Source organism: Salvia miltiorrhiza, chromosome 2, assembly GCF_028751815.1.
Source record: "Salvia miltiorrhiza cultivar Shanhuang (shh) chromosome 2, IMPLAD_Smil_shh, whole genome shotgun sequence".
Classification (NCBI taxonomy): Eukaryota; Viridiplantae; Streptophyta; class Magnoliopsida; order Lamiales; family Lamiaceae; genus Salvia; species Salvia miltiorrhiza.
In genome coordinates this window covers 744944-757243 of record NC_080388.1, presented here as the reverse complement: position 1 = coordinate 757243, position 12300 = coordinate 744944, and the positions used below count along the sequence as shown (strand labels likewise).

The window sequence follows — 12300 nt, the reverse complement described above, 5'->3', positions numbered from 1 at the left end:
AATTGTTATAAAAGTATAATTCTCGTGGGGATATACTTCTAAAGCTTTTGATGACCCACAAATTCAACCTTATCCTTTTATTAAAGGATAAACATCAAGTTTGATTATCAAGATTATCATGGACGAGTTTTTCTTGAAGTATGAGTCTAAGATGTTTCATCCATAAAATGCGAAGACATGTTTGAATAGGGGTTCAACAATTTTTTTTTTTCTATTACTACTGCATTGGTTTCATGAGTTTTAAGATCATACACTGCTTGTGCGTGTGATCTGCATCTTTGCTTTTCCGTGTTGGCTTGCATTAGTTGGTTATGTTATTTTCTTATTGTTTTGAAGTATCGAGTTGTAAATGATTAAGTGGTGTTCATCGATGTTCACACCTAAAAGGTTAGTTGTCGTCTAACTTTCAATATTTCACCATTGTTGAGGTAATTTTGGGAAGTTATAGAGGTTTAAAAAGATCGAATCTTTTTGTGAGTCCTACTGTAACTTAACTTCACATAGTGGAATGTTTTCCCTGGGCTAGGCCCCTCAGACGTAGGTGTTCTATCACCGTACTGGGTTATCATTATTGGTGTTTTGTTTGTTACAGTACTTGTTACATTCTATGTTACAATATCTCGCTAAGTACTGATGTTGTCTGTTGCAAGAATATATATGTGTATTTGGACGAGTAGCGATTTTACATAGGCATAAAGAGATCTCTTTAGTTATTCTTTCTTGACTTTCTCGTTGATATTCTGAATGTAAATGGTCTGGTTAGGAGGTATATCAGTTGTATGCATTTTCGCCGCTGTTGGTTGCCATAGCCATTGTGTGTGAGTGACATATCGAAAGAAAAACGGTAAAAAAATAACTCTTTTCTTAAAATCAAGTAAATAACACTTTTCATTCAATATATTAATGTGTTTGGCTACCTCCGCCTTTGCTCTAATATCACAGCACACACATTCACTTCCCTGCAGCCGAAAATGTCGTTCAAGAGGTACGTCGAGATTGGGAGGGTGGCCCTCGTCAACTACGAAAAAGACTATGGCAAGCTTGTCGTCATCGTTGATGTTATCGACCAGAGCAGGGCTCTTGTTGACTCACCTGACATGGTAAGAAGACAGATGAATTTCAAGAGGCTTTCTCTTACAGACATCAAAATTGACATCAAGAGGGTGCCGAAGAATAAGACTCGTGTTGCTGCTATGGAGGCTGTTGATGTTAAGGGAAAATGGGAAAGCAACTCTTGGGGCAGAAAGTTGATTGTTCAGAAGAGAAGGGCTGCCCTCAATGATTTTGACCGGTTTAAGCTTATGTTGGCGAAGATCAAGAAAGCGGGAGTTGTCCGACAAGAGCTTGCGAAGCTTAAGAAAGAGACTATACTGTATGAGTAGTATAGATTTTGGTTTTTGGTGTAGGATTTTGAGACTTGTATTTGTTTCTTTTGCAACCCTTATATTTCATATTTTCTTGGTTTGAGTAATCATTATTTTCACATAAAAAAGAAAAACACTTTTCATTCGTAAATGAGAGTTTACTTAAATATAAATAAGACTTTTCTTTAGAGCGAATAACTCTTTTTGACAAGATAACACAAGATTTTGTCATAGCAAATAAATTATTGATTGCCATCTTCATAGACAAATACAAATAAATTGCTTAATCAAAGAACAAGAATCAATAATAAATCAATTTCAAATTCTGAATCATTTTTATTCTCTTATTCTCTAATTAGATCAGAGCAACTACTTATTTTTCTACATGTAATGTCCTAGTTTATTTTTGTCCTTTCTTCAATTATAGACTAGAGAGAAAACGGAACCTATATATATATATATATATATATATATATATACACACATACACAATGTCTCACATCTATATCTATACTACACAAGTATTATTTAAAATGATCAAAATCTATTTTAGTTTATCACCAGTGATTATTTATGTAGATACTAATTATTTATTTTGGATTAGTCATTGCAATGTCGTTTGTCCATTCCTGTTAATACGATATTCTGCTTATTATTTGTATTACAATTACACTTTTATAGTTTCAATTTCTATTACTAATAATTTAGTGATCTGCGAGGCGGGCCTGATTGGAGATCAGCTAGATGATAGGATGATAATTTTGGCATGTCCATTGTGGACCTTGTGGTGGAGACAACACTCGGTGGTGAAGGGAAATGAAATAAATGTTGGTTAGGAAAAGAGAGAGAAGAAGGAGGGTAGTCAATAAGAATCATACTCCCTCCTATTCAAATTATAGATCGTTTAAGTGTTTTTCGTTAGTTTTAAATTGTAGGTCGTTTTGGCATACTATACCCAAATTAACCTCATTTATTTAAGGTTCATTTATTGAATATTAGAGTATACAAGCTGATTCGTTTTGAATTATATTCCTTGTTTTCTTTATTCATTGGTAGTATTTGACATTAATTAATTATCATTAATTAGGGTTAAATTAGGTAATTTTTTACTTATTAATATGTGTGTCAAAGCTTAGGATGACTTATATTTTGAATAGGAGGGAGAATTCATTTTTTCTTTTTTCTAATTGATGGAGTTGGCTTGAACGGGTCGAGTTGATCATGTTGCCGCACCTAAGTGCATTTATTTTATAATTGGAGACATGTAAAATCAATAATGAAAGCTTTAATTTATAAGTGGAAACATGTCAAATCAATGATGAATACCTTACCAACATATTTTTAATCTAATGACCCTTATTAGTTATTAGCTATTAAAATTTTGACCAAATTATTTTGATTTTTTAAAAAAAATAGGTTTCTATTAATCTATAGAAAATATATGAAACTTCTATTTATTAGATCATATTCCACAATTTGAACTTTCTTCGAAATACATTTAATCATCCTATTTTTTGAATATTTTTTATTTTCGCTACTCACTATTTCCAACTCAAAAAAAAATTATTTTTCATCCAAAAATAATAGAGTTAATGTCTGAAAATATCCATTTTACTATAGTAAAAATAAAAAATATCCAATAAAAAAAAACTTAAAAATTAGCTACTTTTTGTATAAAAATACATATATACCTCTGCCATCAAAATTGAATTCATCAGCTTGAAGTTCTTCTTCATCAATTCCCGTTAGATCTTTTGAAATTTGATATTTCTCTTCTCTATCTTTCTACTCTATTCTTTCTTTTATCTCTTCTCTCTCATCCTCGATCCTGGTGCGTAACTCTCATCATCTATTTCTTCTTCCCCTCTTTCTCTCTCTCTCTCTCTAGTAACTCCACTTTTTCTCTCTCTTCTCTCCGTCTCTCTTAATCAATCACAATCACTCTCTTCTCTTTCTTTCTCTTATCTCCCTCTCTTTTCATCAATCACCATAACTTTATTCTCTCTCTTCCTCTCTTCTCCCCCTCTTTTCTCAACCATCTCTATTCCTCAATCACCATCACTCTCTTCTCTCCCTCTCTATTCATCATTCTATCATTCTGTTATCTCTCTTCTCTCAAGTTCTCAATCTTTATTCAGTATGAAATATTATTCTACACATATCTTGCGATTTAGTTCACGGAAAAATCAAAAACATCGAATAAATAAAATATTATTAGTGGTGGGTAATGTCCCAAAATAGATAGGATGTTATTTGAAGGACGTCCCAAAAAGAAAATATAGGAAGTTATTTGGGGGACAAAGTGAGTATAAAAGTTTTGATTTGATTTTAATAGAAAAAAATACGATTGATGGAGAAATTGATATGAATTCAATCATATGTGAGGTTGTGTGCCGTCAATTGTTGTGAAAGTGAGTTTGTGTTGTTAATTTTTTTTCAATTCACAACCAATTCTATGAATTTACAACTGAATCGCTAGTGTTTGTTGTGAAATTTAGTTTTAAAGCTCGAATTCACAACCAACACTATTTTTAGTTGTGAATTCAAGTTTTAAAACTCAAATTCATAACCAACACTAGTTATTCAGTTGTGAATTCGAATTTTAAAGTTATAATTCACAACTAAAAATAGTTTTGGTTGTGAATTCGAGTTCAGTGGATAATTTTTAATATTTTATGTGAAGAGTAAAATGGTAAGTGTGACCAATTTTTATTTGTACTATTGCAAAGTGACAATTTTCAAAGTTCACTCAAAATAATACTCCATTTGTTCCAATTCAATAGTCATGTTTCCTTATTTAGGTGTCTTATTTCAATAGGTTAATTTTAAAATGAAAATGACTAACATTTGCATCCCGTGCACTGCACGAAAAATATTTTTATATTTCTATATTAATATAAAATTGATACTAACTCATTTATCAAATGTATAAATATAATAAAAAAATAATAATTTTTAATTGAATATATTTAAGTTGAATAATGAAAAAATAAAAATTAAAGAAAATTCACAACAATAAAAATGAATATTATATAAGGCAAAAATAATAAGTTAAAAAAATAGATTTATTCAAAAAAAGATGAGAGAGGAGAGAGAATTTTAAAAATTTTAATCATTAAATAAATATAACTTTTACATTTTAAATTGAATATTTATATAAAATATATCAAATTAAAGTTCTTATCGTGATCTTTAATTTGGTATAAAATACATCATATGATTCATATTACAAGCATATCAGTTCAATTAAAATTAACATGTACTACATTCAATATGAGTAGAACATCAAATTCTTTCACATATTCTTCCACAGTACATTCTATTCTCTGCTGCTATCTCAGTGGCTCAAATTCCCTTCAAAAAACGCGCTAATTCTGAAAAAAATCTCCGGATTTGCCAGACGAACTTGTAAGTTCCAGTGAATTCTGCGGCCCCGAACCCATCTGAATTTCTTCATCAAAATGAAGATTGATCGCTCTTGAACAAAACCACTCCAGCTAATCCGTCTCAAGATCCAAATACATTCTGTAGGCATCCCTACCCGAAGAGTAGTAGCTTTCTACTAGACTATCCACCTCAAAACCGAGCTTCTTGTACAGATTCATGGCAGCAGTCCTCAAGGGATCTACATGAAGTGACACGCGGTGGATTTTTCTAGTTTTACATTTCTCTATAGCTGCTTTCAGCAATGCTTCCCCATGACCCTGCCCCCTGCAGTTCTCTTTTACTGTAATATATCCCATGTTCAGCAACAAAAAGCAAATGCGTCCCAAAAATATGATCTACTTCTCATAGTGCCACAAATGTAGGTTACAGTGATCAACATTCATGTGATATTTAGATTAGCAGAACTAGAGTCAGAGGATAAAATACAGTAAGAGGGCGTTTCAAGAAGCTTATAATCTCATCCTAATGTGACATCATAAGCTGCTTATTTCTTAAAACTCTTAAAGCAGGTTATCGAGATCAACATTCATGTGATATTTAGATTAGCAGAACTAGAGTCAGAGGATAAAATACAGTAAGAGGGTGTTTCAAGAAGCTTATAATCTCATCCTAATGTGACATCATAAGCTGCTTATTTCTTAAAACTCTTAAAGCAGGTTATCGAGATCAACATTCATCTGATATTTAGATTAGCAGAACTAGAATCAGAGGATCAAATACAGTAAGCGAGCGTTTTGAGAAGCTTATACTCTCGTCGTAATGTTACATATCATAAGCTCCTTATTTCTTAAAACTCTAAAAGCAGGTTTCAGTGATCAACATTCATGTGATATTTAGATTAGCAGAACTATAATCAGAGGATAAAATACAGTAAGAGGGCGTTTCGAGAAGCTTATATTCTCGTCCTAATGTTACATATCATAAGCTGCTTATTCCTCAAAACTCCTAAAATTATATGTGGTTATCTTATTACAATACAGCTAACTTAGTTTGAAAACTCATGCTAGTTACATATTGGCATATTCAATATCATATAAGCAAGTTTTATAATTCTTATCTAATCTTAAAACTTCATGAGATTCTCCAATTATAAGGCATGATTTAACTCAATTTCTTCTGGAAAAGAGTCGAACAAAACCTTTAAAAGCCATCTATAGCAAAAGCCACCTACTGATTTTCCAGCTTTGAGATAGTGAATATCGAAATGATGAAATGCTTAATATAAGAATCTATTGATCAAATGAACTTATCAAGAACCTTCTAATGAAGTTCTTCCAGCTTAGCAGCCATTGCATTGCATTTCTCAGAGGTAAAAAACTCAATAGGATTCCCCATTTTCTACCAACTCATTGAAAATGTAAGCACTGAATTTCCAATACAGCTCAATATAAACCTAATCTAAAAAAACAAAATCACTAATACATCAACTCAGTAAATAATGAATCCAAGATACACAGTACTCCCTAAATCATGTCTCATTCTCGGTCGCATAAGCCTAATTCAAACTCATGAATTTCACACACATACACACACAACTGTAAGCAAACATTTTTCAGATTGAAATCAATCGTGCGCTGAGATTAAGAGAACTCGAACCTGCAAGTTTTGTGATGGAAGCGTAGAGCGAAGATGGCCAGGAATACATGACGTATCCGGCAACTTCGCCGCCGATCAGGGAGTAGATCAATCCGCCGTTCCTCTTTTTCGCCTCTTCTTCGAACGATTTCGAAAGCGATTCGTGCTTCGGGAACACCTTTTTCTCTATCCTCACAATTTCTTCCACAATTTTCGTCCAATTGCTGGAATTTCTGTGAAGTTCCACCATTTCGCAGCCTGCCATTGTATAATTGAGAATTTCTCTCTCTCTCTCTCTCTCTCTCTCTCTCTCAGTTCTAACAACTCTCAAGTAAACAAGCTTTAAAAAGGGAGGCCCATCAGAAAATATATACAGGCTGAAATAGTAGAAGCCTACTAAAACCCATTCAATTTTTAAGCTTTCTTGGCCCATCAATTACATTTATAAAGACAGGCCCATCATCTCACGTTAATTAGAGGCTGTTTGGCTAAACTTATTTTAAAGAGCTTATAAGCTCTTGAAGCTTATAAGATGTTTCAAGAGTTTATAAGATATAGTTTTTTAAAATCTTATAAGTTGTCGAAGTGTTTGGATGATTAAGCTTATAAGCTAGAAAGAGAATTTTAGTTGGAGAGAGAAATTTTTTGTTAAAGAGAGAAAATCGAGAAAAGATGAAATTAGAATGATATATAATGAAAATAAAAAATCATATTTGAGTTATTTTTGTAAAATGAGTGTTGCTTATAAGAAAATGAGAAATAAGTTGGGGTTGAAGAACTTATTTTTTGGGGAGCTTATAAGCTCTTAGAGAATAATTTTACAAATTATAAGCTCTTTAGGAGCTTATTTTGCCAAACACTTTGAAGGAGCTTATAAGTTGTTTTAAAGAGCTTATAAGCTCAGCCAAACCCTCTTAATCTGGACTAGTTCGATATAGAGATAGAAAAATAATTCAATGAAAATTATTAAATATGATGAGAAATGAGGATGAATTTAGTGCGCAAGATATTCAATTTTCATGGCTAATGTTTATTCGAATTAATCGAGTGGATTGAAAATAATGAATAAATTAATATAAATCTACAAATAAATCAATGCAAAGTATGAATAGTCATTCTCAGATGGGTTCGAATTTTAGAGGGGGCAAAATTTCACCATATTAACTCAATGCGGCTATTCGTACATTACAAATAGCTTATTCATAGATTTATATTAACTTATTCGTTATTCTTATTTCCCATGAAAGATAACATGCATCTCCAGTTAAGAGCCCCCTTGGGGGCTCTATAGAGGTGTGGCGCCCACCTTAGAGCCACCCCCTCTATAGTGGGGGCTCAATAAATTTCATTTTCATTTAATCTAAAATAATGCATTTCAAGATTTTTTTAAAAATATCGAATTTTAAATTCAAAAATTTCATTAAAAAATATCGAATTTAGAATGCATTATTTATCTCTCTTTCTCTCTCTCTTACCCTCGTCCGTCGCCGCCGCCGACTACTCAACTTTTTGTACCTTTCCCTTTGTCGCACTTTGTTGTCTTTTGGCCTATAAGCCTAATCATGACACTCGGACTAGAGGACGTCATTGTGTACCCTTTGGGAGGAATTTTTCGTGCGCTTCCTTGAATGGACGTCGTCACCAATGGAGGCGAATTGTTGAGATTTGCGGAGAATACGCCATGTCACGAAGTATTTAAAAAGAGCTTTGGTGTTGGTTTGATATGTTTCTTTGGGTTGTCGGGTGATTTGGTTATTACTCATGTTGTTCCCCTCATTAGCTCGGCATTTGCCGTAAATGGCCTCCCAAACCTTCACGTCCTTTTGGACATGTTGGAAGTGTGAGTTTATTGTTTGTTGTCGCGCGTCGAGGTGCCGGAAGGACAACCTTTGTTAAAGCGACTCGTGATTTCTCTCCGATAATACCCACGGGTTCGGGTACCTGCCCCTAATGGGTCGAGTATGTGGATGAAATTTCGGGGGCGGGTATGAAACTCATACCTAGGTCGGGTTACGAGGTATAGGTACCCGCCCCAATTATATTCTATAGAGTTTTTGTTAGAAGATATATTTGAGTTTTAAATATGAAATATATGGTTTGTTTGTGATGTTGAATAATACTATTATTTATTTTGACTTTTTATATGTCTGATGAAATGGATAAATTGCTTGTTGTATAGAAAATCTTGCAAATAAATAAATAAATTGGTGGGTACCTGAAGGATACCCTTCCTCCACTGGGTAATCCCCGTATCGATTTAAATATGTATGGATGCAGGTATAGGGGTAATGTTTTGAGGCGGGTACGGAGGTGGAAAAGCAATCCCCGCCCCGAACCCGCCCCGTTGACATCCCTAGTTGTGGATTGACTTGGCCACAATTAGCAATTAGCTCGGTCTCTAACAAGGTGTAGCCGATACGTGACTTCGTCATCTTGGAAAAAGAAGGAATCTCGACGACTACTTCATCTTGAACGAATTGAGTTTCGTTCAAGTTGATAGCCTCGATATCTTGTGTGTTGAATATGTTAGAGCCTTGAAAAAATGACAAAAAATCGACATGAAAAGAAGTTGGGATTGGTGGCGAATTTGCTTGGTTGACGTACTAATTGTTGAAGTCACGATCCATGTTTTTGAAAAGAAAGAAAGAAAAAAGTTAAATTTTAGTTAGTTGGAATAAGTAGAAAAAAATGAAGAATAATAGATTGAAATGTGGTGTGAAAAGATGAAAGAAATAAGTAACGTTTATAGAATAAAATAAGAATTAATTTTTGTTTAAAAAAATGGAGAAGACCTTTATTAAAGAGTAAGTAAGCCCTAATTATTTCGAATAAAGGAAATATGTCAGTATTTATGGGACAATCCAAAGAGGAAAACAAACCATTATTTATAGAACGGAGTATAATGAAAGCTACAATAGTGGTGGATATTACAAATTATGGTATGTTAAATGCAATATGCCATATGAAAGCTGGTCCAATGGGTTAGTAGGTTGACGTGCTCAAATGTTAGTATAACTAGTGTTTTACCCGTGCGATGCACGGGATTACATATGTTGTTAAAATTTAGTTTTGCTTAACTAATTTTTTAAAAGAAATATGAATATATTTTTGTTGAAAGTTATTAAAATTAAAATAAAGATATAAAATAATAAAAAATATCATAACTTATTTTAAAATTCATCCATTTATGTAAAAGTTCATAGGATGTCTATACCTGATTAAGTAAGACATCGAACAATATAAGCATTTTATTGTAACATTCTGAAAGACACTTTTGTATAATCTCTAAAATAAATGATTTTAAAATATTTTATTATACAATTGTTATACCAACTATGTTACTGCTAAAATATATTTAAGACTAACATTTTAAATTACTTAAAAATAAAGGTGAAAATAATAATACATGAAAAGACAATTGCAAACTTGTCATCTTATTATTATAAATTTTGGAACACTTCTTTATAATTTATATACAACATTTGTAGAATTAATAATCTACTTTGTCTTCATTACATATCAAGATTTTCAGACTCCTTCGACTTGTAACTCTAGAAATAGCTACATAAAACTGACTGTGACTAAAAACAGACTTATTAAAAAATAAACCCACATGAGAGAGTGATTGACCTTGACTTTTGTTTATAGTCATTGCATAAGAAACAATAATAGAGAACTGCTGCCGTTGAAACTTGAGCGGTAGTCTTGGATCAACTGGTATCAGTGTCATCCATAGTATCAATACTTGATGTCCTGCATCATGGTCTGTGAGAACTTTCCCTTCCAAAATAAAATAGCCTCATATTTAATTCATTGCAGATCTGGCATTATTTGGTTGCAATTTTTTTACTAAAGACCACATGGTCGGCATGTTTGTGATTAGAGAAATGATGAATATCAAAAGAAGAAGTGAGTATAAGTAAAAATTTCACACCAAAAGTTAGTTTATATAGGCCACGGGGATACACATTTGATGGGAAATATATATATGAAACTTATATATTTAATATATTATATTGAATGAGATGCTTTGATAATGGAGTTGATTTTGGTTTGACGATAATAAAAAGTTGTTACATTTTTTGGAGATATATATGGAATGTTGCCAAATTACACATTTCACACTATCACATCTCTCTTAGATCTGACGTCATGCATGCCTGAGATAGGGCTTCTTCTTCGTCTCCTTTGTTTAGCTGTAAAGATGATACAAAAATCTCATTAATCATGCATACCAATCAATACCTTACTCTACTTAATATGTATTTCATAATTTCGTTGATAGTTGATTGGTATATTGGTATTTTGATTTGTTAGACAAAACATAGAAACATTGTCACACCCCAATTCTTGAATGAATAAATATAATCGAGGTATAAATAATTCATAGAAATAAACAAGGAACAACCTTGTAAAAACCCGAAATAGGATAGAAGGTCGGGCTATGCCCCTTTGGATCACAAGTTTTGTTTCATGCTTCTGACAACTGACATTCATTGGCATAAATTAAGTAGTGAAGAGTCTAAGCTCGGTCAGGTATATCATTTGAAATTTAACATGAAGATCTTAAGTTGGGAAAACAAAAGACTGATATGAGTAATTGCTACAGCGGAAGTCTAACATAGGAATTTATCTCTAGCCTCAGCTCCGTCCCGTCAGCACCGGCCAGCCAACCTGAAAACATTTGAAAGTATTTTTGGGCTAAGTACTAATGTACTTAGTGGGCATGCATTTTCATAAACATTTCATTATTTTCTTAAAGACAGTTTATCCAATCATACTTGACATGACTTAGAAGGTTTTAAATTGAAAGAAGTACTTCTAAGCATGTTAAAACATTTTCTTTCATTTGTGCGCACATGTCACACTCCCTTTCTGTTACTCGCTGTGATCCCAGACCTCTAGCCACCGACGGATCTCTGTCTCCCGCTTACTTGAACTGAGGGCGTAACCCAGACAAGTTTACTTTGACCTCGGGACGCTACCCAGGCAGGCCTGATATTTCTCATGCTCCGGAACACATCCAGCCGAGCACCCTTATAACGCCTCTGGTTAGAGCCCGATGGAGATCAACCCACCGAGTCAACTAACAAACAAGTGTACACAATTCTCAAACAACGTATTAGGTCATAAGAGAACCTCAATTGATTAACTGCGCGAGCCTTAAACAGAGCAGAGTGCACATAAACATTTTATTGGATAAACAGTTTTCATTACATTAAATAAACAATTTGCATTTCATTGAAACATTTAGAGCTTAATAACTCAATCATACTTTGTACATTTGGAAAGTAAGCCCACCTGGATAGGCAAAGCCTGAAGATCATACACATAAAAACCTGTCTTGGGAAAGCAGCGCTAATCCCCCTGGTCACAAAGCCTACAAGAAATTCTATTCTTAATAGGTCTCGTGAAACTAATCTTAAGTCTTGGTGTAGTGCTTAATATTCTATGATTCACTTAGCCGGGTTTTCAAAATTTAATAAATAAATAATTGAAAACTAAATTCTTGAGTTAAGGACACCAACAATATCCTTACTCGATTTTCTTCAAATAATTGGAATTATAAATAAAACCAATTAAATACTTTTATTGCAAAATAAATGCAATTTCATGTCATGCTTAGCATTTATTAAGTAATTTACTTAAAATATACACATAATAATAATATAATATTATTATGCAAATTATTCTTTAAAAATAATAATTAATTAAACTAATTAATAGTTCAATTAATTAATATAAGTGTAGTCCATTTAATTAATAGAAGGCAGCCCAAAATTTTAAATAAATGAAGGCCCGCTATTAATTAAAACTGAGTCCATGTTAAATAAATAAAATAGGGCCCAAACACTTAAAATAAACTTAGCTCAAACCATTTAAAAGATGAGGCCCAAACATTTTAATAAAAGAA

The 12300-nt window shown here is 32.7% G+C and overlaps 2 protein-coding genes and 1 long non-coding RNA gene across 3 annotated transcripts; 1 reads left to right on the top strand and 2 right to left on the bottom strand.

Moving 5' to 3' along the window:
- Window positions 1-971: 971 nt before the first annotated feature.
- Window positions 972-1470, top strand: LOC131012507 (60S ribosomal protein L14-2-like). Its single transcript, XM_057940505.1, has one exon. The coding sequence runs from the start codon at window positions 972-974 to the stop codon at window positions 1380-1382; it is 411 nt and encodes a 136-aa protein (XP_057796488.1). The 3' UTR covers window positions 1383-1470.
- A 3024-nt stretch (window positions 1471-4494) lies between these two features.
- LOC131012505 (uncharacterized) lies at window positions 4495-6702 on the bottom strand. Its single transcript, XM_057940503.1, has 2 exons — window positions 6408-6702; window positions 4495-5091 (listed from the first exon to the last, which is right to left on the bottom strand). The coding sequence occupies exons 1-2, from the start codon at window positions 6649-6651 to the stop codon at window positions 4862-4864; spliced, it is 474 nt and encodes a 157-aa protein (XP_057796486.1). The 5' UTR covers window positions 6652-6702; the 3' UTR covers window positions 4495-4861.
- Window positions 6703-10864: 4162 nt separating this feature from the next.
- On the bottom strand, window positions 10865-11787 carry LOC131012533 (uncharacterized). Its single transcript, XR_009097365.1, has 2 exons — window positions 11688-11787; window positions 10865-11060 (listed from the first exon to the last, which is right to left on the bottom strand). It is a non-coding gene; the product is annotated as an uncharacterized LOC131012533 (long non-coding RNA).
- Between the last annotated feature and the right edge of the window lie 513 nt (window positions 11788-12300).